The sequence below is a fragment of the Babylonia areolata genome, chromosome 23 (genome assembly GCF_041734735.1).
Source record: "Babylonia areolata isolate BAREFJ2019XMU chromosome 23, ASM4173473v1, whole genome shotgun sequence".
NCBI lineage: Eukaryota > Metazoa > Mollusca > Gastropoda > Neogastropoda > Buccinidae > Babylonia > Babylonia areolata.
In genome coordinates, this window is record NC_134898.1 from 43,122,366 (window position 1) to 43,144,067 (window position 21,702).

Sequence of the window (21,702 nt, forward strand, 5' to 3'; positions counted from 1 at the left end):
GGGCCACTCTTTTCTGTCTGCCAGTGTGTTTGTTTTACTTCCCAAAAGGATTTTCCTTCACAATTTTGCCAGGGACATCCCTTCTGTTGTCATGGGTTCTTAACTCACTCAGTACGGCCAGTCCTCTCTTCTCCTCTACACAGACCCCTCGGATGTCCAGTGGGTGTCTGAATGACCCAACCTATAGCTTCCGTCGTCAGAATTGTGGTATTCTTTGTCAACATTCACGTCTTCAGTATAAGAGCCTTCCGCTTGCAATATTTTTGATGATGGTAATTCGGGTGAAACGCTGTTAACGTCGTCTCTTTCGCCGTTCGTATGGAAAGAGTTAAACTCTCGCTAAGTGCATGCTGCACACGGTACCTCAGTTTGTCATCTCATCCAAATGACTGGCACCACCACTCAAGGTCTGCTAGAGGGGGGAGTGTGTGTTGGACTCGAACCTGTGGACAGAAGGTTCCACTTTGGGCGCAAGGAGCGAGGTGGCAGAATGATCAACATACTTATCTGCAAATACAGTGTCCTTTAGGGTCTGTGTTGGAATCCCACTCTCACCCTTTCTACTGAGTTTGACTGGAAAATCAAACTGAGTGTCTTGTCTTAAATCATTCTGAGCATCTTGCCATTTGGATGAGATGATAAACAGAGGTCCCATGTGCAGCATGCCCCTGGCACACTGAAAAAGAACCCATGGCAACAAAAGTGTTGCCCTCTGGCAAAATTCTGCAAAAGAGGTCCAGAGGTACACAAACATATAAGCATGCACTCAAGGCCTGACCAGCGCGTTGGGTTATACTACTAAGGGGTGTAGCATGTATGGTTTTGTCTGAACACAGTGATGCCTCTTTGAGAAACTGAAACTAGCCGGGCATGTGACCACGATGCTTCCACTCCTTGTTTATTGATTGTTGGTTTGTGACTGTCGTTGTTACCTGGTATTCTTCCCCTCTGACTGTGAACAGGAGCCGCCCAGACCAGAGTACTTGTCCAGGCTGGAGAACTGGCAGATGATGAAGATCAACCCAGTCACTGGGGTAAGTGGTTTGGGGGGGAGGGGTGGGGGTTGGGGGGTTGTGTGTGTGTGTAGAATGTGTCCTTGCCGCTGAGGCTGGGCCAGGAAGGTGGAGTTGCAGGGGCACTGACAAGTTGGTTTGTGTGTGTGTGTGTGTGTTTAGTTTAGTTTGACTTTTCATTGTTTAGTGATGTTAGACGGGTGTGTGTGTGTGTGTGTGTGTGTGTGTGTTTATGTTTATCTGAGAGTGTGTGTGTGTGTGTTTAGTTTAGTTTGTCTTTTCACTGTTCAGTGATATTAGATTGGTGTGTGTGTGTGTGTGTGTGTGTGTGTGTGTGTGTGTGTTTATGTTTATCTGAGAGTGTGTGTGTGTGTTTAGTTTAGTTTGTCTTTTCACTGTTCAGTGATATTAGATGGTGTGTGTGTGTGTGTGTGTGTGTTTATGTTTATCTGAGAGTGTGTGTGTGTGTTTATCTGAGTGTGTGTGTGTGTGTGTGTGTGTGTGTACATAAACTTACATTTGGGCTAACAGCAAAAATGAGAGCTGTATGATCACTGCAATGGGAAGTCATTTACAGCTGCTTCGTCTTTTGTAGAGGACTGTGACTCAGACCAGGAGGCAAAATTGCACTGGCTCTTAGTGCTGCAGCCATGGGGGCTGGGTGGCCTTTTAGAAGCATCTCAACACCAACTGTCCAAAAACTCAGTTGACTGATAGAGTGGGCATGTAAACTGGGTAATACACAATCAGATTCTAGCTCATATAGTTTTGGACAGCAGTTGCCTCCTCTGCTGCTCTGATGGTCTTAGTCGGACACGGCTTCACACACATTTGTATGTGTGTGTGTTAATCTGTGTGTGTGTGTTTTGTTAGTTTGTGTGTGTGTGTGTGTGTGTGTGTTTGTGTGTGCATTTTTGTTTTAAAGTAGATAATGACGAAGTTGTGGCAATGTTCAAGCAAACGTTGAATTCATTTATTTATTTATTCCAGCTGAAGGAGCCACACTTACCGTTCTGGCGTCGCCGCTTCCCCATCTTCCTGTGCTCCTACTCTGTCATGATCTTCCTGGTGAGTTATCTCCCTGACATGTTTTGTGTTGTCATGTAGTGTGTTGTGTTGTGTTGTGTTGTGTTGTCCGCTTCCACATCTTTGTGTGCTCATACGCTGTCATGATCTTCCTGGTGAGTTATCTCCCTGACATGTTTTGTGTTGTGATGTAGTGTAGTGTGTTGTGTTGTGTTGTGTTGTGTTGTCCGCTTCCACATCTTCGTGTGCTCATATTCTGTCATGATCTTCCTGGTGAGTTATCTCCCTGACATGTTCTGTGTTGTGATGTAGTGTAGTGTGTTGTGTTTTATCTCCCTGACATGTTTTGTGTTGTGATGTAGTGTAGTGTGTTGTGTTGTGTTGTATTGTCTGCTTCCACATCTGTGTGTGCTCATACGCTGTCATGATCTTCCTGGTGAGTTATCTCCCTGACATGTTTTGTGTTGTCATGTAGTGTAGTGTGTTGTGTTGTGTTGTATTGTCCGCTTCCACATCTGTGTGTGCTCATACGCTGTCATGATCTTCCTGGTGAGTTATCTCCCTGACATGTTTTGTGTTGTGATGTAGTGTAGTGTGTTGTGTTGTGTTGTGTTGTGTTGTGTTGTCCGCTTCCACATCTTCCTGTGCTCATATTCTGTCATGATCTTCCTGGTGAGTTATCTCCCTGACATGTTTTGTGTTGTCATGTAGTGTAGTGTGTTGTGTGTTGTGTTGTATTGTCCGTTTCCACATCTTTGTGTGCTCATATTCTGTCATGATCTTCCTGGTGAGTTATCTCCCTGACATGTTTTGTGTTGTCATGTAGTGTAGTGTGTTGTGTGTTGTGTTGTATTGTCCGTTTCCACATCTTTGTGTGCTCATACGCTGTCATGATCTTCCTGATTGTGAAATTACTGTACTAAATGTCTGTACTGGTGAATGTGGAATGACTGTACTCTTCTGTTGTTCAAGCTTCTGTTGCCGTCATATATTGAATGTGAAATTTCTGCACCTTTTTTTTTTTCTTTAAGTATTACAGACTTCCATTGCCCCACTTTGTGAATGTGAGATTTCTGCATTTTTTTGGTCCTGGTTTTCATTATCATCTTATAAAAAAATAAATTAAAAAAATTATTGTGGTGAGTATGAAAATTTTTGCACTTGTTTGTTTGTGTCAAGGCAGCCATTGCCTTCAAAATGAATTCATGGTGAATAAAATTGCAGCTTTTTTCTTTCTTTTTTTTTTGTCCAGTCTTCCATTACTGTCATCTCTTGTCTTGTATATTACTTTTTGTTGCAAAAGAATTCTCCTTGTGCAGAGTGAATCATCACAGTGCAACACCCCCCTCCCCTTTTTTTTTCTTTTTTTTTTTTCTTCGTATCATAGTAAATGTAATTTCATCGTTCTTCATATCATGGTAAATGTTGAAATCACTGAACTTTTTTTTGTTCAGTATCCTTTTTCATATTCTGAATGTTGAAATTACTGTCCATTATTTTTCCCCAGGCATCCATCGCCATCATATCAGTGGTGGGCGTGATCGCGTATCGCGTGTCGATGCTGGCGGCGCTGCAGCTGATTCCGGACGTGGTGGTTGCTGACAACAGCAGCCAGATCACCACCCTCACCGCTGACCTGGTGTTCAAGAACGCCAGTCTGGTCACCACCGTCACTGCTGCCCTCATCAACCTCATCATCATCATCATCCTTAACTTTGTGAGTTGTCGTCGTCACCGTCATTGTCGTCATCATTATTGTTATCGATTTTGTGAGTTCTCTTCATTGTTAACCTCATCACCATCATCATCCTCCTCAACTTTGTGAGTTGTCGTCATCACCGTCATTGTCATCATTATCGTTTTTTTGAGTTCTCTTCATTGTCAACCTCATCATCATCATCATCATCCTTAACTTTGTGAGTTGTCGTCGTCACCGTCATTGTCGTCATCATTATTGTTATCGATTTTGTGAGTTCTCTTCATTGTCAACCTCATCATCATCATCATCCTTAACTTTGTGAGTTGTCGTCGTCACCGTCATTGTCGTCATCATTATTGTTATCGATTTTGTGAGTTCTCTTCATTGTCAACCTCATCATCATCATCATCCTTAACTTTGTGAGTTGTCGTCGTCACCGTCATTGTCGTCATCATTATTGTTATCGATTTTGTGAGTTCTCTTCATTGTCAACCTCATCATCATGATCATCATCCTCAACTTTGTGAGTTGTCGTCGTCATCGTCATTGTCATTATCGTTGTTGATTTTGTGACTTCTCTTCATTGTCATCTTCCTCCTCCTCCTCAACTTTGTGAGTTGTCGTCATCACCGTCATTGTCATCATTATCGTTTTTTTGAGTTCTCTTCATTGTCATCATCATTCTCAACTTTGTGAGTTGTCGTCATCATCATCATTATTATTATCATCATTATTGATTTTGGGAGTTCTCTTCATTGTCATCATCATCATCCTGAAATTTGTGAGTTATCATCATCATCATAATTATCTTCATCAGTTTTGTGAGTTTGTCATCATCATTATCATCGATTTTGTGAGTTATCATCATCATCATCATCATCAACCTCAGCTTTGTGAGTTCTCTTCATAATCATCATCGTCATCCTCAACTTTGTGAGTTATCATCATCATCATCAGTATCCTCAACTTCGTGAATTCTTTTTCATCATCATCATCATCATCATCATCATCCACTTTGTGAGTTATCATCATCATCAACATTCTCACCTCCTCCTACTGAACTTTGTGAGTTCTCCCCCTCCACCTCCTCAACATCATCCTCAATATTGTGAGTTATCATCATCATCATCATCATCATCATCATCATCAACTTTGTGAGTTATCATTATCATCATTATCATCATCCACTTTGTGAGTTATTATTATCATCATCATCATCAATTAACTTTGTGAGTTATTATCATCTTCATCATCCTCAACTTTGTTAGTTCTCATCCCTGTCGTCATCCTTAACTTTGTGAACTATCATCATCATCATCATCATCATCATCATCCTCAGTCTTGTAAGTTATTATCATCCTGAACTTATATGAATCATAACGTTCATAAATGTTATCATTTTTTCATGTGATTCTGGATGTGTGAGTGGGCAGACAGAAGTTTCCCTAATGAGGAATGAATAAAGGGATTTTGTATTATATTGTTGTTGGGTTTTTTTGGGGGGGGTGGGAGGGGTTGATTTTTAAGGAGAGTGTGTTTTTTGTGTGTGTTTTTTTGTTTTGTTGTTGTTTTTTCTCCTACAAATAAAAGTACTTTCATACCAGTCATTTACATGTGTGTGTAACTCTGATTCAGGTAGATAAAAGACTCCTTTTTTTTTTAGATACATGTGAATAGAAAACAGGAGAAACTGAAGACAAGAAAGGGAAGGGAGAAAGAGATACACAGGAAAGAGGTGAGTTCTAAGGCCAGACTGGGAAGTGCTGAGTCCAGAGATTTGACAGGGCAAAAGAGGAAGCTCATTCCAAATGTGAGGTCCAGAGGCAGAGAAAGAGCAGTGGCCGACTGCAGAGTGTTTGAATCTGGGAACCTGGAAATAGTGTGGATCTGAAGCTGATTGTAGAGAGTGATATGGGGTGTGGAGGTGAAGGCAGCCACAGAGATCAGAAGGGGCAGATTTGCTCACACATGTATAATGTTAGAGTGCTGAAAATGTACTTCAAAAGGTGTAAGATGAGTGTGTGTTGGCTCAGGTGGCCACTGAGTTTGGAAGGGACAGATTTGTTCACATATATATATATATGCAGGTGGCGCAAGCTGACCAGGCAGTCATCCATGGTGCCCCAACGACCCACCCACGGGTCATGGGATAGACGAGATGAGATGAGATATATATATATATATATATCATAAGAGTGCTGATATACCTGTGTAAGATGAGGGTGTGTCTGCTCCCCTAGGTGTATGGGTACATCGCCTTCTGGCTGACAGACTGGGAGTGCCTGCGCACCCAGAGTGAGTACGACAACAGCATCACCATCAAGCTGTTCCTGCTGCAGTTTGTCAACTACTTTTCCTCCATCTTCTACATCGCCTTCTTCAAGGGCAGGTCAGGGAATGCGTGGTGCTGGTGTGAACTTTATTTTGTGTGTGTGTGTTGTAAGATGTGCATCATTTAGGTATTGTGATATTGTGATGTGAGATGTGATGTGCGTCGCTTAGATGTGTGTCATCTGGGTATTGTGATGTAAGATGTGTGTCGTTTAGATGTGTGTCATCTGGGTATTGTGATGTAAGATGTGCGTCGTTTAGATGTGTGTCGTCTGGGTATTATGATGTAAGGTGTGCGTCGTTTAGATGTGTGTCGTCTTGGTATTGTGATGTACGAGTAAGATGTGCGTCGTTTAGATGTGTGTCGTCTTGGTATTGTGATGTAAGATGTGCGTCGTTTAGATGTGTGTCGTCTTGGTATTGTGATGTAAAATGTGCATCGTTTAGATGTGTGTTGTCTGGGTATTGTGATGTGAGATGTGCATCGTTTAGATGTGTGTCGTCTGGGTATTCTGATGTAAGATGTGCGTCGTTTAGATGTGTGTCGTCTTGATATTGTGATGTAAAATGTGTGTCGTTTAGATGTGCGTCGTCTTGGTATTGTGATGTAAAATGTGCGTCGTTTAGATGTGCATCATTTAGGTATTGTGATGTAAGATGTGCGTCGTTTAGATGTGTGTCGTCTTGGTATTGTGATGTAAAATGTGCGTCGTTTAGATGTGCGTCATTAGGTATTGTGATGTAAGACGTGCGTGGTTTAGGTATTGTGATGTAAAACGTGCGTGGTTTAGGTATTGTGATGTAAGACGTGTGTCATTTACATGTGTCATTTAGGTGTTGTGATGTAAGACGTGTGTCATTTACGTGTGTCATTTAGGTGTTGTGATGTAAGACATGTGTCATTTAGGTATTGTGATGTAAGACGTGTTGTTTAGGTATTGTGATGTAAGATGTGTCCTTCAGGTGTTGTGATGTAAGACGTGTGTTGTTTAGGTATTGTGATGTAAGACGTGTGACATTTAGGTATTATGATGTAAGACGTGTGTCCTTTAGGTATTGTGATGTAAGACGTGTGTCATTTAGGTATTGTGATGGGTGCGGTGGCCAAGTGATTTCAGCACTGTATTCCTCCCAAGTTTCCCAAGTTGGATTCCAGGTTTTGGCACACCTGGTGGGTGACAGGTTGAGATTCAGCCAATCTCCCAGGTCAGCGAATGTGCAGACCTGCTAGTGCCTGAACCCCATCATGTATACGCACACCGAAGATCAAATACATACAATAAAGATCCTGTAATCCATGTCATTGTGCAATAGGTTTTGGAACAGAGAACACACCCAGCATGCATACCCTTGAAAACGCAGTAAGGCTGCCAACGTTGTTGGGTAAAAAACGGTCCTGTACATTTATAAAAGCCCATATATACATATATACACGTCAGCTTGGGAGTTGCAGCCCATGAATGAAGGAGAAGAAGGTATTTGTGAATTATGGTTCATACTTTTGAGTGTTATGATGTGTGTGATGTTTTTTGTGTGTGTTTTTGTACGTGAATTTCTGCTGCAGTGTTTGGTTGGATGTATGTGCAGGGTTATGCATGCAGGTTTTTGAATCCATAATTTTACATGTCACGTTTTACATTGCACAGTACAACTGAGCATGTTTTGTATGGAAAGGCACAAAATAAATTAAATTATTGTTGTTGTTTTTGTTGTTATTATTGCTATTATTTTTTATATAATATTATTATTAGTGTTATTGTTGTTATTATTACTACTACTCTTAATATTATTATTATCATCATCATCATTATTTATCTTATTAGTATTATCATCCGTCTTCTTCTCCTTCTTCATCTTACAAATTCGTCTTGATCCTGTGTGTGTCTTTGTTTGTGGTCTGTCTCTGGCTCTGGCTGTCTCCCACTGTTTATCTCCATCTCTCCATCTGTCTGTCTCACACTCTCTGTCTCTCTGTCTCTTGTTTTTGACTCACTTGTGTAAACAAAGTGAGTATGTTTTAACCCGGTGTTCGGTTGTGTGTGTGTCCGTGTGTCTGTGTGTCCGTGGTAAACTTTAATATTGTCATTTTCTCTGCAAATACTTTGTCAGTTGACACAAAATTTGGCATAAAAATAGGAAAAATTCACTTCTTTCCAGTCATCTTGTTTAAAACAATATTGCACTTCTGGGATGGGCACAAAATAATAAAAAAGAAGCCTAATTATATGCAAACTGCATTTACTGTTATATTTATATTTTTTGTATTCTCAAAACTTGGCACTTTGACCTCTTATTCTGACCCAACAACAAGAGGAGTCATTATCATCATTTTTTGTTCAAACAGGAACTTCTTTTGCTAAGCATGGAATTTTTATTTATTTTGCAAACGTTTTTGGTGCAGTTAGTAAAAAAGGGAAATTACTCTGTAATTAATGCTAGGGGACTTAATTTATCACAAGTGAGTTTTGAAGGCCTTGCCTCTCTTGTTTCTCTATGCTTTGCATTCTTCCTCTCTCTCTCTCTCTCTCTCTTCCTCATCCCACGCTTTCTCTTCACACACTGTGCTCTGTGTCAGTGTTTCACCGGTGATGTTTATTTTTTCTTACAGGTTTGTGGGACGTCCTGGCAAATACAGCACCATCTTCGGAGCTCGCCAAGAAGAGGTCTGTCATTTTGATGTTACAGTATCAATATTAGCTTTGGTGTCATATACTGTACCATGCCAAACTGATGCAAGCTAGGCCTATCGGTTTGCTCTGCTTGGCCAAATTTCGCGCAGCTGACAATTAAAAGACGCCTGGTCATGTCCAGTCTGCTCTAGCCAATCAGACGCCTGTAAAGGCTACTGCACTGACTCATTCCTTTGGCATCACCAAACAGTATCAGTTTTTCAAGGAGGCATCACTGTGCTCAGACTAATCCATATATGCTACACCACATCCGCTAGGCAGTTACCAAACAGCAGCATAATCCAACCGCTAGTCATGCCTTGAGTGCATGTGTACTTTTGTACCAATCGGAGTGGATATCTTCTGTATAGTTTTGCCAGAGTACAGTACTTTTGTTGCCATGGGTTCTTTTCCAGTGCGCCAAGTGCGTGCTGCATACAGGACCTCCATTTATCATGTCGTCCGAATGACTAGATGCTCAGTTCGATTTTCAAGTCAAACTTGAGGAGGAAGGGCAAGAGTGAGAATGGAACCCAGACCCTCCTGGTCCCTTTATTAGCAAATGAACATCTTAACCATTCTGCCACCGTCCTCTTTGTGTGGTTCTATTTACTTATTTGCTTACTATTGGGCCACATGAAAGCGGACACCTTTGATGACTTCCTTTCACTTCAGCTAATATAAGAAGGGTGCAGTAGCCAAGTGGTTTAAGCATTTGACTTAAATCTGAGGGTTCATTGGTTGGAATCTTGGTAACGGCGCCTGGTGGGTAAAGGGTGGAGATTTTTCCCATCTCCCAGGTCAACATATGTGCAGGCATGCTTGTGCCTGGACCCCCTTTGTGTGCTTATGCATACAGATCAAATACGCACATTAAATATCCTGTAATCCATGCCATAATTAGGAAACAAGAACATACTCAGCACGGTTGCCTACATGGCAGGGTAAATAGACAAAACGGCCATACGCGTAAAATGTTACATTACACATTTCAGGCTGGCACACAAACACACTCAGACAGAGTTGTAACATTTTACGTGTATGACCGTTTTGTTTATTTACTCCACCATTTTGGCAGCCATACTCTGTTTGCAGGGGTGTGCATGCTGGGTACGATCTTCTTCCCATAACCCACCGAATGCTGACAGGGATTGCAGAATCTTTAACATGTGTATACACACAAAGGGGGTCAGGCACTAACAGGTCTGCAAAGATGCTGACCTGGGAGATCAGTAAAATCTCCACCCTTTACCCACCACGCGCCGTTACCGAGATTGGAACCCAGGACCCTCAGATAGAAAGTCCAACGCTTGAACCACTCGGATATTGCGATATTGTGTGTTTATTGTATTCACTATCCATATGATATAATCATTAATAATGTTCAGCTGAATAGAGATATATGGTGTGTGTGTGTGTGTGTGAGCAGTGCCAGGCAGGGGGCTGTCTGATAGAGCTGTGTATCCAGCTGGCCATTATCATGGTGGGCAAACAGCTGATCCAGAACAACCTCATTGAGATCATCATCCCGTAAGTCTGTGTCTCCACCCACCCTCACTCTGCTGTACTGTTTGTGTGCTGATTGTATTGTATTGCTTGGGTGTTTGTATGTATGCATGTATGTTTGTTGTATTGTATTGTTTGGGTGTTTGTATGTATGCATGTATGTTTGTTGTATTGTATTGCTTGGGTGTTTGTATGTATGCATGTATGTTTGTTGTATTGTATTGTTTGGGTGTTTGTATGTATGTATGTTTGTTGTATTGTATTATATTGCTTGTGTGTTTGAGTGTGTTTGTTGTATTGCTTGTGTGTTTGTATGTGTGTGTGTTTACTGTGTTGTATTGCTTGGGGTTTTGTATTTATGTGTGTTTATTGTATTGTATTGACTATTGCCAGCATGCTTGTAGGGATGTGTGTTTGTTTATTGTATTGTATTGCTTGTGTGTTTTTATTTGTGTTTAGTTTGTGTCTTTCTTGTATTGTATTACATGTGTGTTTGTGTGTATTGTATTGTATTACTTGTGTGTTTGTATGTATGTGTGTTTATTGTATTGCTTGTGTGTTTGTATGTATGTGTGTTTTTTGTATTGTATTGCTTTGTATGTATTTGTGTTTAGTTTGTGTCTTTCTTGTATTACATTTGTGTTTGTGTTTATTGTATTACTTGTGTGTTTGTATGTATGTGTGGTTATTGTATTGTTTATGCTTGTTTGTTTGTATGTATGGGGGTTTATCATGTTGTATTGGTTGTGTGTTTGTGTTTAGTTTGTGTCTTTCTTGTATCACATGTGTGTTGCCATGAGTTCTTTTACATGTGCTAAATGCATTCTGCACACAAGAGCTCATTTCACCTGAATGACTAGCATCCAGACCACAATTCAAGGTCTAGTGTGGGGAAGAAAAGTATGGATTTGATCCCTTGTTCTCAGATTCTCTCTCTTCCTAGGTGGATATGTAAATACAAGGCCAACAGTCCACAATCCATGTGGAGTGATGGCCTTGAGGTAGCGTGTCTGCCTAGGAACCAGACTGTAGAAGTACAGACACTTGCAGTTTTGGTCAGGAAAATAGAGCATCAATTATCATCTATTGTTATTGTTATTACTAGTCATGTCATAATTGTTATGATTATTCTTATTAGTATTACTACTGTTTGGGGTGATGGCCTAGAGGTAACGCGTCCGCCTAGGAAGCAAGAGAATCTGAGCACGCTGGTTTGAATCATGGCTTAGGTGCCGATATTTTCTCCCCTTCCACTAGACCTTGAATGGTGGTCTGGACGCTAGTCATTTGGATGAGATGATGGTCCAATGTGCAGCATGCATTTAGCGCACGTAACAGAAACCACAGCAACAAAAGGGTTGTTCCTGGCAAAATTCTGTAGAAAAATCCACTTTGATAAGAAAAACAAATAAAAGTACACACAGGAAAAAATACAAAAATATGGGTGGCACTGTAGTGTAGCGGCACGCTCTCCCTGGGGAGAGCAGTCCGAATTTCACACAGAGAAATCTGATGTGATAAAAAGAAATACATTACAGGAGACTGATCAAGCGGATCAAGAAGTGGATGTCCAAAGACACCAAGAACCAGAAGCTGGCCTGCACAGCCTGGGAGAAAGACTTCAAGCTGCAGCCCGCCAACAACACCTCTCTCTTCTATGAGTACCTTGAGATGGGTCAGTCATTCTCCCCACTGTGACTGTTAACTCTTTTGTGTGTGCAGTGTGTGCCTGTCTGCATGCCTGTTTCTGTGTCTGTGCGTCTGTCTGTCTGTGTCTGTGTGCAGTTTTCACTCAGTCTAGGAGTTATGAGAGAAAAATGAGAGAACCATTTTCAGGCCTGGAAAAGTATTGTGGTAAATATGTTTAGCCCTCCAAGAGTCAGGAAAAGTCTTGGATGGAATTTTAAGAAAACCCTTCACGGGTACCATTCAGCAAAGAGCTTAATGCATTTATAATTTATATCTTTAAAAGTAATTATTTAATAAAAGTTAAAAAACGAACAATCATTTGGAAAATCAGAGTTATGAAAATTGAACATCAATACCAGGGTATCGACTGATCACTGTGTTACAGACAAATTGTTGATTCAGTTTGTGTTTGGTATGGAAAATTTTCACCTTGGTCTGGAAAAAAAGTATGCAATTTTGGGGGGGTCTCATCCATGGCAACCCTGAAATATTGGCTGGTAAGGTGGGAACGGCTTTTTCTTTGTAAGTTTAATAAAACATACTTACCATGACCCACAGGTGCAGACTCTGGCAGGGTTCTGATTCCTGTCCTGTGCAAAGTACGACTCCACTGAAAGGGAGAAAACGAAAGTAGATGCAGCTTAGTTACCAACCCCCAGTATATTACCTCCCCTGTGCATGCCTGTAGAGCTCTTTCTTCTTCCAGCAGCCATATGTAACAAGAACTATTCAGGCAAAAAGCAAGAATCCCTCACTAAAAAAAGTTGTTGTCTGTGTGTTTATCAGTGTTGCAGTTTGGGTTCCTGACCATCTTCAGTGCGGCGTTCCCCCTGGCCCCGCTGTTTGCGTTGTTGAACAACGTTGTGGAGATTCGTGTGGACGCCAGCAAGTTCATCACTCAGCTTCGACGCCCTGTCGCTGAACGTGCCGCCAACATTGGTGAGTTTGGTGCTGGCATACTTGTCATCCAGTTGTTTTGGTGTTGTTGTACTTGTCATCCAGTTGTTTCAGTACTTTGTGCTGTTGTATTTGTGATCCAGATGATTTGGTACTGTTGTTCTTGTGAGTCAGGTGATTTGGTACTTTTGTGATCCAGATACTCAAGTGCTTTCATTCCAATGATCCAGATGATTTGGTGCTGTTGTGCTTGTGATCCATTCACTTTTATGCTGTCATACTTAGAACCAGTTACTTGTTGGTCAGGTAAAAAAAAAAAAAAAGAAAGACTGATATAGACTTGTCTCTGATGAACCATTGTTTACTTTGAAGAGCGCAGGTCATAGCACATGTTTGTATGGATTTTTCTGTTTGGTGGTGGTGGTGGTGGTGGTGGTGGTTCGTTCAGTCATTGATTTATGTGGCTTTATGGTTTGGTTCTTTTGTTTAACATCTTGTAGATAGAAATCCAACAGGTTCATCCACCACACCCTTGCCTCATTAAATTACTCACTTTCCCCTTCCTCTCTGCACAGTTTGCATTAAAAAAGATAACAGATGAATAGACAAATGAAAATAAACTTTGAAAATGTATAAAAAAGAAAAAAAAGAAAAATAATAACGGTAAAATAAAATAAACAAAGTGAAACAAACAAAACAAGAGAGGCAAGGCCTTCAAGACTCATTTGTGATACACTTAAAAAAAAAATCCAAGCTTTTTATGTATTGAGTATAATTTCAAAATGTAATGTTTAAGATGAGAAAGACCAGTTTAAAGCAAATTAAGTCCCCTAGCATTAATTACAGAGTAATTTCCCTTTTTACTATCTGCACCAAAACGTTTGCAAAATAAATAGAATTTCCATGCTTAGCAAAAGAAGTTCCTGTTTGAACAAAAAATGATAATAATGACTGCTCTTGTTGGGTGGAATATCAGATCAAAGTGCCAAGTTTAGATAATACAAAAAATATAAATATAACAGTAAATGCAGTTTGCATATAATTAGGCTTCTTTTTTTATTTTTTTTGTGCCCATCCCAGAGGTGCAATATTGTTTTATACAAGATGACTGGAAAGAACTGAATTTTTCCTATTTTCATGCCTAATTTGGTGTCAACTGACAAAGTATTTGCAGAGAAAATGTCAATGTTAAAGTTTACCACGGACACACACACACACACACACACACACACACACACACACACACTCACAGACAACTGAACATCAGGTTAAAACATAGACTCACTTTGTTTACACAAGTGAGTCATAATCAATGGAAAATTACAACAGAGGGCCAGTGGGGATCCTGATTGAACACATGTTTGGAATAAAAACATGAGTCACTTGTCCCAAGGAACATTTCCTAGGACAGGAAAATCAAACTGAGCATCTAGTAATTTGGATGAGACGATAAACCCAAGGTACCATGTGCAGCACATACTTGGTGCACTGAAAAAGAAATAATGGCAACAAAATTGTTGCCCTCTGGCAAAATTCTGTGGAAAGAAATCCACTCTAACAGGTACACAAATATAGATGCATGCACTCAAGGCCTGACTTGAGGTGTTGCGATATATGCCGCTGGTGAGGCAGATGTGGTGTGACGTATTTGATTTGTCTGAATGCAGTGATACCTCCTTGAGAAACAGAAACTGAAAGTGATGGTCATTTCCAGGTGTGTGGTACAGTGTGCTGTACGCCATTTCACGTCTGGCCGTTGTCAGCAATGTAAGTATTGAACATAACTCTCCACATGTTCTTTGGTAAGGTGTGTGTGTGTGTGTGTGTGTGTGTGTGTGTGCATGTCTGTGTGTTTATGTGTGTGATTTTTTTATTATTATTATCTGTGTGTGAGTGTGTATATTTGTATATGTGTGTGTTAGTGTGTTTGTGTGTGTGGTTTCTATAATTGTCTGTGCATGATTGTGTATCTTTGTATTTGTGTCTGTGCGTTTTTCTCTGTGTTTATGTGTGCATCATATGAGCAAACGCACTGTGTACACATATGCAAGTGGGATCAGCAGTCACATACACATGGCATCAGCAGTCACATGCAAAGTCCTGTACTCATGTTGTTGTTGGGGGATGTAGTGGTGGTCTACACTTCATTGGAGATGCTCACTCCGTCTGGCTCTGTAACTGGGCTGAGCAGATGGTTTGCTGTCCATGATGGATCACTACAACCACTACTGAACACTATTTAAGTGACTCTGTGGCAGTGCAGGGTCTCCTCTTGTGCATGGCCACCTGCTGACCTAACATTGGTGGCAACTCTCCTTGTAGACTGCTGACACTACACTGCAGTTTGAGCCTCGGGGGTTGGGGGGGGGGGGGCGGATTCTACAGAACCTGAATGTTACTGAAAGATGGGACTCTGTCTCTTTGTCAGACCGTAACTAAGACTTGCTAGGGATGGTTTTTGTGGGATTTTTATTTCCACCTGTCTGGAACTTTTATCATTGTAGAGTTTGTATAGCAAAATGTGTCATAAGTAAAAAAAAAAATTTTTTTTTCCTTTAAAACAAAAAAAATCTGAATTTGATTTACCAGCAGTGATGTTTTATTTGAACTGGGTTTTTTTCTTCCACATAACAAAAATAGTTTCTGCAGTAGATATCAGACGGACACAGTGACAGTGTAACAGAATATTGTGCTTCCTGAATTAAAAAAAAATAATAATAATAATAAAAAGATTGGAAGAAAAGCTGTAGTTTTGATGTACTACCAATATATAGTATTTGAACTGTTTTGTTTTTCTCCACAGAACAAAAAAATTCCTGCAGTATATGACTGACAGACACAGTGTCGGTTTAACAGAATATTATGCTTCCTGAATTTAAAAAAAAAAAAAATTCCTGTAGTTTTGATGGGTAACCAGCAATGTTTTGTTTTCCTCCGCAGAACAAAAAAAATCCTGTAGTGAACAACAGACACAGTGACAAATTAATAGAATATTATGCTTCCTGAATTTTGTTTTAAAAAAAGGAGAAAAAAAGAAAAGAAAAAAGATTGAAAAAAAAAGCATGTAGTTTTGATGTACCACTATGTTTTATTTAACTCTTTCACTGCTATTGGTGACCTTAGACAACTAGACAGTGCACCACCATAGGTGACTTTAGTCAACATCCAGGGTTCTTGTTAAAAGGATCTCTGGGTTTTGTTTTTTTTTCACATTGTAACAAAGCTGGACAGCTGTAACCAGTCTCCCACCAATAGAACAGTGACTAACCTTTGCTTCCTGACCCAGTTTGATGTGCGCAAGTCCATTGTGTAGTTTGGACATGAACCGATTCCGAAGCCTGTGACTGAGAGCATTGTTATCAAAAATATATTTGGCACTGGGGAGTGTTTTTCCACACAGGAACTTGGTGTTGAGAGAGTTAACTGTTGACACCTTCTCAGAGAGGGCGTCCTGGATGCAAGAGGGACCCACGAGTGCTGTGAGGGGACAAACACCCACTCATCTCCCTGTAGGACCGAGGGCTGGGTAGGTGGGAACCGCAGGCTCCCCCGGGCTGAGCAGGGCCCCTCAGCAGCCGTCGGTCCTGACAAGGAGGCCGTTGTGACCGTGGAGGTCACCTGTGGGTTGACAGAGGCCCGATTTGTGGACAGAGTGGCAATATTGGTCGAGGAGCTCGACCTGACCGACAAGAAGTCGATCCCACTTGTCGGGGCTGTGTGTGTCACCCTGTGAGATGTGCTGGGTTGGGTCCGGTGGGGGCATCAGTTTGACATGGTAAGTGTATGTAACACCAAACATGGAGTATAATACAAACTCCTCCTGTTTTCTTCTCCTCAGGCGTTCATCATCGCCCTGACGTCGGACTTCATCCCCCGCCTGGTGTATGAGATGAGCTACAGCCCCCACAACAACATGACGGGCTACGTGCAGTTCTCCCTCTCCGTCTTCAACACCTCAGACTTTGAGGAACGTCACCAGCCCGCACTCGCCCTGCGTGGCAACGTCCAGAGCTGCAGGTCTGCTGCTGTGTTTATGTTGGTGTGTGTGGATCAGAGTTTAGTCGGTGCTGTCAGGGGGTGGGGGATGAGTGATGGGAAGGGGGCGTGGGGATGGAAATGGCAAGGTGCAGGATCTGGGATGTGGATGAAATGGAGAAAAAAAATTTAAGAGGAAAGGAATAAGCACAGTATGCTTTTTTTTTCTTCTTTTTTTTTCTTTTTTATTTGAACGTCCAGTGATCTTTGCAGAACTCAAGGTGATGAAGAAGAAAAGAGAAAAAAAAGTGAATTCCCAAATATTCTATACAGCAACATGTATGAAATTACACGAGCATGCACAGAACAGGATTATAAGTATTTATGTGTGGTACAGAAAAGCCTAGGAATAAACAATCATAGGAAGTGTGGTACAGAAAAGCCTAGGAATAAACAATCATAGGAACAAGTTTTTGATATATATATATATATATATATATATATATATATATATATAACACATATATATATATATATATATATATGTATGTATTATATATATATATGTATATATATGTATGTATGTATGTATATGTATATATATGTATATATATGTGTGTGTGTGTGTGAACAGATACCGTGACTTCCGCTACCCCCCCGGCCACACAGACCAGTATGAATACTCCGACATCTTCTGGCATGTGCTGGCATCACGTCTGGCTTTTGTCGTCATCTTTGAGGTAAGCTTGGCCTTCACCTACATCATGAACAGCAGCCATTGTCAGTGTTGATCAAAGTTTAGAACTCTTGAGTCATACCTGCAAGTTGAATATCTGTTATTGTGTGACCACAGCCTTAACTCAATCAGTACGGCCAGTCCTCTCTTCTCCTCTACACAGACACCTCAGATGTCCAGTGGGTGTCTGAATGACCCAACCTTTAGCTTCCGTCGTCAGAACTGTGGTATTCTTTGTCAACATTCACGTCTTCAGTATAAGAGCTTTCCGCTTGCAATATTTTTATGATGGTAATTGGGGTGAAACGCTGTTAACGTCGTCTCTTTCGCCGTTCGTATGGAGAGAGTTAATTACTTACATATCAAACATATCAAGCAGCAATTGTTGTTGTCATTGAACTAAGTCAAGGGTCTGAGTTATATATAAAAATTGGTTTTTCATCCTTGGTGTCTTCGATCCCAACTCCCAGCTTGTATGAAAAAAAGCATTAAATTAATATGAATCATGCTTTTTTTTTCTTTTTTTTTCTTTATCATCGTCATCTTTTTTTTCATATTCTTCTTAAAAGTGCCAAAGTGTGCAAAAAAAAACCCATCATTATTACCATCTTATTATTTGTGATATTGCTGCCAATTTATTATTCTGATACTTCTGCAGATAGACCCTTGACCGATGACACATTAAAGTGTCCACAACAAAAACGTGTCATCATAATTACTATTTATTATTCTGATATTTCTGCAGACAGAACCTTAATATTAATAATAATAATCATAATAATAATAATGGATACTTATGTAGCACACTGTCCAGAAATCTGCTCTAGGTGCTAAAACATTACATCTATGTTACATACACATACCAAAATATGACTATACACACACACACACACACACACACACGCACACTGCATACATACATTTTAACATACATGTGTATCTAACAGCTACCCTAACACATACACACACATAGGCAGGCACAAACTTACATAAACGCACGCACACACAATACACATTCATATACATGCATGTAGTTATGTACACATACATATGTATACATACATAATCAAGCACAGCTAACGCAAAGGAAGTGGACCTGCCACAATTGAACTTACTGCTGAGGGAAAAGGTGAGTTTTGAGACAAGATTTAAAAGATGCGAGGGAATCAGAATGACGGAGGTTATCAGGGAGCTTGTTCCACGTCTTTGGCGATTGAAAAGAAAACGATCTGTGTCTCACATGAAGAACCTTGACCGATGATATAACTCTTTCACCATCATAGGCAACTTAAGTCAGTATCAAGGAACATGTTAACAAGACCATTTTTCACATTGTAACAAAGTTTCAACAGCTGCAGCCAGTTTCCCACGCCAATGATAATGATAATAATAATGATAATAGACAGTACTTATATGGGGCAAACTCCCCATGTAATGGGCTCTAAGCGCCTCACATGAAACAACACATATACAATGGAGCATAATAACATACCTCTGCACATGAAAAAACAATACATATATATGTATCTTTACATTAAGACAATATACAGATTGCGGGTATGAACACACACACACATGTGCGTAATAGAACAATGACTAATCTTTTCCCCCTGACCAAGTTTGAATGAACAAGTCCTCTGTGTTGTTCTGACATGAACCGAAGCCTGTGACTGACAGCATTATATCTAAGATATTTAGCGCTGGGGAGCATTTCTCACACAGAAACTCAGTGGTGAATGAATTAAACTGTCAACAACAACAACAACAAAAAGTGTCCTCATTATTACTATTCATTATTCTGATACTGCTGCCAACAGACCCTTGACCAATGACATAAAGTGTTGTCATTATTAATTTTTCTTTTTCTTTTTTTTTTTTTTTTTTTTAAATAAACATTTTTATTCAAGTTTAACATTTAATGAATGCATACATACATTACAAACATACAGGCGGACATACAAAAATTGCATTTGTAATTATCAATAATATTACTTATACATTATTTAAACTATAAAGGAGGAAAACAACAACACAACATTGTTCTTATACAGAAAAAAAACACAAATAAAGTCATATGCACTGCATAAAAAAAGTAAATAAATGAAAGGAAAATTTTTTTTTTTTAAAAAGAACAAACGTTACATTCGTGGTTGTCATTCCTCCTCCTCCTCGTTGCCTTCCATCATTTTTATGTATGGGTACCATTTTCTAGAAATATTCTAATATTTATTATTGTGGCATTTCTGCGGACAGAACCTGGTGGTGGTGGTGACCTCGCTGATCGCCTGGCTGATTCCGGACGTGCCTGTCCTGCTGAAGGAACAGATCCGGCGTGAGGCCTACATCACCAGCGAGATCGTCCTGCGCACGGAGCTGCAACGTGCCCAGGGCATCGACCTGGACAACCCCCCAGAGGGGGTAGGGGCCGTGGGGGGCGCGGACAACGAGAGCTACAACTCTGAGAGGTACTCCCCTCAGCGCAGTGACCTGGACTTTGAGATGGATGTTCGGCGCCGTGCCCCTGTGGATGTCGACAGCAGTAGTCATATGTAGCCGAGCTCTTTCTCCTTCTGTGTGTCTCTCTCTGTTTTTTTCTTATGATGTAGATCTCTCTCTCGCTGTCTCCCCTGCCCTACTGTTCTCTTTGACATGGGCAAATGGCCCAGTGCAGTGAACTATTTGTCTTGGCTCTCTTTCTCCACCACATCTTCTCGCTTCTCTTTCTCTCCCTGCCTTACTCCCTTTCTCACTGTCCTCCCTTTCTCCTGGCAAACTGAACAGGGAGGGGAATCACTGACATGTTTTCGTGAACACTTAAGGTAAATTTTTTGTCGTTGTAAAGATACAGAGGCTGAGCTTGGACATATAGAGACTGACAGTTGTTTAACTGCTCAAGAAAAAATAAACGAAGGAAATTCTGTCCAACAGCCAAACATGGACACACGCTGATGTACAGTTGTACAAGGACACATCTGAGGTAATTCTGTCCAGTGGTACAGATCTTGCTAAGCATATGCACACATAGACATACAGTTGCACAAGAACAGATCTGATATATCTGACCATTTGTACAGTTCTTTCTAAGAGTGGACCCAAACAGGCGTATGGTTGTACAGTAACAGATCTGAGACAGTTCTGTCCAATGATGCACTCCGTTTTTGGCTGTGTCTTTGATGCTTCAAGAGGGAAAATGTTTTTTTCCCCACGAAGGATATTGACAGTCCTTGAAATTTTTTCTTTCCTTGCAATACAGGCCTTGTAAGAGGTTGTTCATGAGAGTGTACCTTTTGACTGTATCATCTGTATTCTCTCTTCGCAGCATAACAAAGGTTTATCTAGTATACATAATGTATGAACTCATGTCATTCTCGTGTTATTGAGAATGCTGTATAATATGCATGTCCCTGTGAAAACTTTACAACATGTTACTGGAGATGTTGTATGATATTTATTCTCCACTCATGAATGTTCTGTATATGTTTTTTGTTGTTGTTGTTTTTTTTTACTGATGTTGTTATGACAGTGTTGTGGATAACGATAACTGTGTGGTGTGTGCCCATGAGAACAAATGTGAAATAAAAGGCCAAGGGAAAGGAGCACTTTTGGGGGGTGGGGGGGGGGGGGGGTTGGGGGGGGTCACCCCAGAATATTTGGATGTTTTATTTTCTATATATCAGTGATAGTGAAAGATAATGGGGGTATTGAAGATGCTGCTGACGGGCGCCATAGCCGAATGGTTAAAGCGTTGGACTTTCAATCTGAGGGTGCTGGGTGCGAATCACGGTGACGGCACCTGGTGGGTAAAGGGTGGAGATTTTTACGATCTCCCAGGTCAACATATGTGTAGAACTGCTAGTGCCTGAACCCCCTTCGTGTGTATATGCAAGCAGAAGATCAAATACGCACGTTAAAGATCCTGTAATCCATGTCAGCGTTCGGTGGGTTATGGAAACAAGAACATACCCAGCATGCACACCCCCGAAAACGGAGTATGGCTGCCTACATGGCGGGGTAAAAAGGTCATACAAGTAAAAGCCCACTCACGTGCATACGAGGGAACGCAGAAGAAGAAGAAGATGCTGCTAAGGGAGGGGGTGGGGGGGGACTGTTCAGGTTCAGGGACTACTTGACAAGGCTGTACTCTCATGGTATATCCTGGAA

At 40.8% G+C, this 21,702-nt stretch overlaps 1 protein-coding gene across 7 annotated transcripts in view; it reads left to right on the top strand.

The window, feature by feature from the left end:
* LOC143298201 (anoctamin-1-like) overlaps window positions 1–21,149 on the top strand; it is an 82,863-nt gene extending 61,714 nt beyond the window's left edge. For all 7 annotated transcript variants that reach the window (XM_076610971.1, XM_076610974.1, XM_076610970.1 and 4 more), the window contains 12 exons: window positions 963–1,034; window positions 2,004–2,081; window positions 3,547–3,756; window positions 5,979–6,127; window positions 8,678–8,732; window positions 10,168–10,268; window positions 11,783–11,919; window positions 12,720–12,872; window positions 14,545–14,597; window positions 16,669–16,847; window positions 17,440–17,545; window positions 19,795–21,149. In XM_076610971.1, coding sequence (XP_076467086.1) covers window positions 963–1,034; window positions 2,004–2,081; window positions 3,547–3,756; window positions 5,979–6,127; window positions 8,678–8,732; window positions 10,168–10,268; window positions 11,783–11,919; window positions 12,720–12,872; window positions 14,545–14,597; window positions 16,669–16,847; window positions 17,440–17,545; window positions 19,795–20,094 — 1,593 coding nt within the window. In that variant the 3' untranslated portion in view covers window positions 20,095–21,149. The remainder of the gene's footprint in view (window positions 1–962; window positions 1,035–2,003; window positions 2,082–3,546; window positions 3,757–5,978; window positions 6,128–8,677; window positions 8,733–10,167; window positions 10,269–11,782; window positions 11,920–12,719; window positions 12,873–14,544; window positions 14,598–16,668; window positions 16,848–17,439; window positions 17,546–19,794) is intronic.
* Window positions 21,150–21,702: the final 553 nt, after the last annotated feature.